This window comes from Homarus americanus, unplaced genomic scaffold (genome assembly GCF_018991925.1).
Source record: "Homarus americanus isolate GMGI-L3 unplaced genomic scaffold, GMGI_Hamer_2.0 scaffold46852, whole genome shotgun sequence".
Taxonomy (NCBI): domain Eukaryota; kingdom Metazoa; phylum Arthropoda; class Malacostraca; order Decapoda; family Nephropidae; genus Homarus; species Homarus americanus.
In genome coordinates, this window is record NW_024721326.1 from 1 (window position 1) to 5,000 (window position 5,000).

At 67.4% G+C, this 5,000-nt stretch overlaps 4 protein-coding genes across 4 annotated transcripts in view; all 4 read left to right on the forward strand.

The window, feature by feature from the left end:
* Positions 1 to 100: 100 nt before the first annotated feature.
* LOC121861680 (spidroin-2-like) lies at positions 101 to 691 on the forward strand. Its single transcript, XM_042359574.1, has one exon. It carries the CDS (start codon positions 101 to 103, stop codon positions 689 to 691), a length of 591 nt encoding a protein of 196 aa, XP_042215508.1.
* Positions 692 to 1,200: 509 nt separating this feature from the next.
* On the forward strand, positions 1,201 to 2,325 carry LOC121861677 (collagen alpha-4(IV) chain-like). Its single transcript, XM_042359570.1, has one exon. It carries the CDS (start codon positions 1,201 to 1,203, stop codon positions 2,323 to 2,325), a length of 1,125 nt encoding a protein of 374 aa, XP_042215504.1.
* A 475-nt stretch (positions 2,326 to 2,800) lies between these two features.
* LOC121861678 (elastin-like) lies at positions 2,801 to 4,086 on the forward strand. The gene is made up of 2 exons (XM_042359571.1): positions 2,801 to 2,981; positions 3,065 to 4,086. The coding sequence occupies exons 1-2, from the start codon at positions 2,801 to 2,803 to the stop codon at positions 4,084 to 4,086; spliced, it is 1,203 nt and encodes a 400-aa protein (XP_042215505.1).
* A 97-nt stretch (positions 4,087 to 4,183) lies between these two features.
* Positions 4,184 to 5,000, forward strand: part of LOC121861679 (spidroin-2-like) — a 3,144-nt gene continuing 2,327 nt past the window's right edge. Inside the window, exon 1 of the mRNA XM_042359573.1 lies at positions 4,184 to 5,000. This exon is cut by the window's right edge and continues 9 nt beyond it. Within this exon, the coding sequence (XP_042215507.1) occupies positions 4,184 to 5,000 (817 nt within the window).

The window sequence follows — 5,000 nt, forward strand, 5'->3', positions numbered from 1 at the left end:
GGACGTGGACCAGGCCAAGTTGAATTCAGGGTGTGGACAGGCAAATGAAGGTCCGGGGTTGTGGATGGGCCAGTGGTCCTCGGGGGTGTGGATGGGCCAAATGGTCTCCCGGGGACGTGGACCAGGCCAGAGTGGTCTCCCGGGGGTGTGGACCAGGCCAGAATGGTTCTCCCGGGGGTGTGGACCAGACAGTGGCCACTCCAGGGGGTGTGGACCAGGCCAAGTGGACCTCCCGGGGGTGTGGACCAGGCCAGTGGTCACTCCCGGGGGTGTGGACCAGGCCAGAGTGGTCCTCCCGGTGTGGACCAGGCCAAATGGTCCTCCCGTGGGACGTGGACCAGGCCAAGTGGTCACTCTCCCGGGGAGTGTGGACCAGGCAAATGGTCTCGGGGGACGTGGACCAGGCCAGGTTCCTGCTCCCGGGGGTGTGGACCAGGCCAAGTGGTCCTCCCGGGGGGTGTGGACAGGCAGAGTGGTCCTCCCGGGGGGTGTGGACCAGGCAAGTGGTCCTCCCGGGGGTTGTAGACCAGGCCAAGTGGGCCTCCCGGGGGTGTGGACCAGGCAAATGGTCTCCCGAGACGTGGACATGCTCAGAGGTGTGGTTGGGCCAAGTGTGGCCACTCCGGGGGTGTGGACCAGGCCAAGTGGACCTCCCGGGGGCCAGGCCAAATGTGGACCTCCCGGGGGGTAATGGACCAGGCAAGTGGTCTCCCAGAGTGTGGACCAGGCCAAGTGGTCTCCAGGGGGTGTGGACCAGGCCAAGTGGCCCTCCGGGGAAGTGTGGACGCCAGAGCCAAATCTGGGTCACTCCAGGGAGTGTGGACTGAGCCAGCAGCTAAGTCCTCCAGGGGAGTGGCAAGACACAGGTAAGTGAGATGCACTCCCGAGGTGTCAGATAGGCCAAATGGTACTCCCGGGGACGTGGACCAGGCCAAATGGTCTCCCGTGGGATGTGGACCAGGCCAAATGGTCACTCCAGGGGGTGTGGACCAGGCCAAGTGGCCCTCCTGGGGGGGAGGTGTGGACCAGGCCAAGTGGTCTCCCAGGGGCGTGTGGACCAGGCCAAATGTGGATGCACTCTCCCGGGGGGTGTGGACCCAGGCAAGTGGCCCCTCCCGGGGGGTGTGGACCTGAGCCAGGCACCCTCCAGAGTGTGGACCAGGCCAAGTGGTCTCACTCCCGTGGGGTGTGGTCAGGCAAATGGTCTCCCGGGGGTGTGGACCAGGCCAGAGTGGTCCTCCCGGGGTGTGGACCAGGGCAGTGAGATGCTCCAGAAGGGGGTGTGGACAGGCAGAGTGGTCACTCCCGGGGGAGTGTGGACCAGGCCAAGTGGATGCTCCCGGTGTAGGTGTGGACCAGGTAAGTGGTCTCCTGGGGGCGTGGACCAGGGCCAGTGGTCCTCCCGGGGGGTGTGGACCAGGCCAAGTGGTCTCCCAGGGGTGTGGACAGGCCAGTGGTCTCGGGGGTGTGGACCAGGCCAATGGTCCTCCAGGGGGTGTGGACCAGGTGAGGGTCCTCCCAGGGGAGGGCGTGGACCAGGCCAAATGGTCCTCCCGGGGGGTGTGGACCAGGCCAGGTGGTCCTCCCCGGGGAGCGTGGACCAGGCCAGGTGGTCCTCCGGGGTGTGGACCAGGCAATGGTCACTCCCAGGGGGGTGTGGATCCAGGCCAGGTGTGGTCACTCCCGGGGGTGTGGACCAGGCCAGGTGGTCCTCGGGGAGTGTGGACCAGGCCAAATGGTCCTCCCGGGGACGTGGACCAGGCCAAAGTGGGTCTCCAGGGAGTGTGGACCAGGCCAAATGGTCCTCCGGGGGACGTGGACCAGCCAAGTGGTCTCCCGGGGGTGTGGACCAGGCCAAATGGTCCTCCCGGGGACGTGGACCAGGCCAGTGGTCCTCCCGGTGTGGACCAGGCCAAATGGTCTCGGGGGTGTGGACCAGGCAAGTGGTCTCCCGGGGGTGTGGACCAGGCCAAGTGGTCCTCCCGAAATTGTGGACCAGGCAAATGGTCTCCAGGGGACGTGGACCAGGCCAGTGGTCCTCCCGGGGGTATGGACAGGCCAAGTGTGGTTCTCCCAGGGGGGTGTGGACCAGGCCAAGTGGCCCTCCCGGGGGTGTGGACCAGGCCAAGTGGACCTCCCAGCAGGGGGGGTGTGGACCAGGCAAGTGGTCCTCCCGGGGTGTGGACAGGCCAGTGGTCTCCAGGGGGGTGTGGACGGAGGCCGTGGGTCCTCCCCGGGGACAATCTGTGGGACCCAGGCAAGTGGTCCTCCCGGGGGTGTGGACCAGGCCAAATGGTGCCTCCAGTGTGGACACAGCAAGTGTGAGTCACTCCAGGGGGGGTGTGGACCAGGCCCAAGTGGCCTCCACAGTGTGGACCAGGCCAAGTGGTCCTCCCCGGTGTGGACCAGGCCAAATGGTCTGCCGGGGGGGTGTGGACTGAGCCCAGGGTCTCCAGGGCATGGATGAGCCAAATGAGTCTCCCAGGGGTGTGGTGTGGTGGGTCCTCCCGGGGGTGTGGACCCAGGCCCAAATGTGGTCTCCCGGGGGTGTGGACCAGGCCAGAGTGGTCCTCCCAGGTGTGGACCAGGCCAAGTGGTCCTCGGTGGGTGTGGACCGGGCCAAGTGTGTGTGGACCTGGAGCGTGGACCAGGGCAGTCGGGTCCTCCCGGGGGTGTGGGCCAGTCCTCAGGGTGTGGATGGGCCAAATGGTCTCAGGGGGTGTAGACCCAGGCAAGGGTCACTCCCGGGCATGGACAGGTAAATGGTCTCAGAGTTGTGGACCGGGCCAGAGTCTTGAGAATGGACCGGGCCAGGTGGTCTGTGCTCCAGGGGGTGTGGATGGGCCAGGCCAAGTTCTCCAGGGGTGTGGACAGGGGTGTCACAGAGTGTGGACCAGGGCCAGAGTGGTCTCCCGGGGGTGTGTGCAGACCAGATATGGGTCTCCGGGGACGTGGACCCAGGGCAGGTGAAGGTCCTCCAGGTGTGGGGACCAGGCCGATAAACCTCCCTGGGGGGACTGGACCAGGCCAAGTGGTCCTCCACGGGGGTGTGGACCCTGGGCAGATGGTCTCGGGGTGTGGACCAGGCCAGGTGTGGTCCTCCCAGGTGTGTGGACAGGGGCAGAATGGTGCTCCAGGTGTGGACCAGGCCAGGTGGTCCTCAGGTGGCTGGACCAGGCCAGGTGGTCCTCCAGGGGGTGGGGCAGACCTGTCGTCCTCAGGGGACGTGGGGCCCAGGCAAGTGGTCTCCCAGGGGCAGCAAGACCAGAGCCAAGTGGACTACTCCAGGGGGTGCAAGACCAGAGCCAAGTGGCCCTCTCAGGGGTGTGGACCCAGGCAAGTGTGGGCCTCAGGGGTATGGATGTTCAAGTGGTCTCCAGAGGTATGGACCAGGCCAGAGTGGTCACTCCCGGGGGGGTGTGGACCAGGCAAATGGTCCTCCCGGGGACGTGGACCAGGCCAAGTGGTCCTCCCGGGGTGTGGACCAGGCCAAATGGTCCTCCCGGGGACGTGGACCAGGCAAGTGGTCCTCCCGGGGGTGTGGACCAGGCCAGAGTGGTCTCCCGGGGGTGTGGACCAGGCAAGTGGTCCTCCCGGGGCTGTGTGGACCGGGCAAATGGTCTCAGGGGGTGTGGACCCAGGCAAGTGGTCACTCAGGGGGTGTGGGCCCAGGCCAAGTGGTCCTCCAGGGGGGGTGTGGACCAGGCCAAATGGTCCTCCCGGGGACGTGGACAGGCAAGTGGTCACTCCCGGGGGGTGTGGACCAGGCCAGTGGTTCTCCCCGGGGGTGTGGACCAGGCCAAGTGGGTCTCCCGGGGGGTGTGGACCAGGCCAGAGTGGACCTCCCCGGGGTGTGGACCAGGCCAAATGGTCTCCCGGGGGGTGTGTGGACCAGGGCCAGGTGGTCCTCCAGGGGGTGTGGACCAGGCCAAGTGTGTGGTCACTCCCGGGGGTGTGGACCAGGCCAAGTGGCCCTCCCCAGGGGGTGTGGACCAGGCCAAATGGTCCTCCCGGGGGCTGGGAGGCCGTGGTGCCTCCTGGACCAGGCCAGAGTGGCCTCCCGGGGGTGTGGACCAGGCCAGGTGAGGTCTCCGGGGGGTGTGGACCAGGCCGTGGTTCTCCCGGGGGAGTGTGGACCTGTGAGCCAGTGGATGCACTCCCGGGGGAGTGTGGACCAGGCCAAATGGTCCTCCCGGGGACGTGGACCAGGCCAGAGTGGTCACTCCCGGGGAGTGTGGACACAGGCCAGTGGTCCTCCCGGGGGGGTGTGGACCAGGCCAAATGTGGTCCTCCCGGGGACGTGGACCAGGCCAGAGTGTGGTCCTCCGTGGGGTGTGGACCAGGCCAGTGGTCTCCCGGGGGTGTGGACCAGGCCAGTGGCCCTCCCCGGGGTGTGTACCAGGCAAGTGGTCTCCCGTGGGGTGTGGACCCAGGCCGTCAGATGCCTCCCAGGTGTGGACCAGGCCAAGTGGTCCTCCCGGTGTGGACCAGGCCAGGTAGTCTCCCAGGGGGTGTGGACCAGGCCAGAGTGGTCACTCCCGGGGGGTGTGGACCAGGCCAGTGGTCCTCCGGTGGGGTGTGGACCAGGCCAGAGTGGTCTCCCGGGGGCGTGGACCCAGGCCAGTGGTCACTCGGGGTGTGGACCAGGGCCAAGTGGTCCTCCCGGGGTGTGGACCAGGCCAGAGTGTGGTCCTCCCGGGGGGAATGGACCAGGCCAAATGGTCTCCCGGGGGGTGTGGCCAGGGCAGAGTGGTCTCCCGGGGGCGTGGACCAGGCCAAATGGTCTCCCAGGGGGTGTGGACCAGGCAGTGGTCCTCGGGGGCGTGGACCAGGCCAGAGTGGTCCTCCCGGGGAGGTGTGGACCAGGCAAATGTGTTCCTTCCCGGGGTGTGGACCAGGCAAGTGGTCTCCCGGGGTGTGGACCAGGCAAGTGGTCCTCCCCGGTGGGTGTGGGGCCAGGCCCAAATGGTCTCCCGGGGACGTGGACCAGGCCAGAGTGG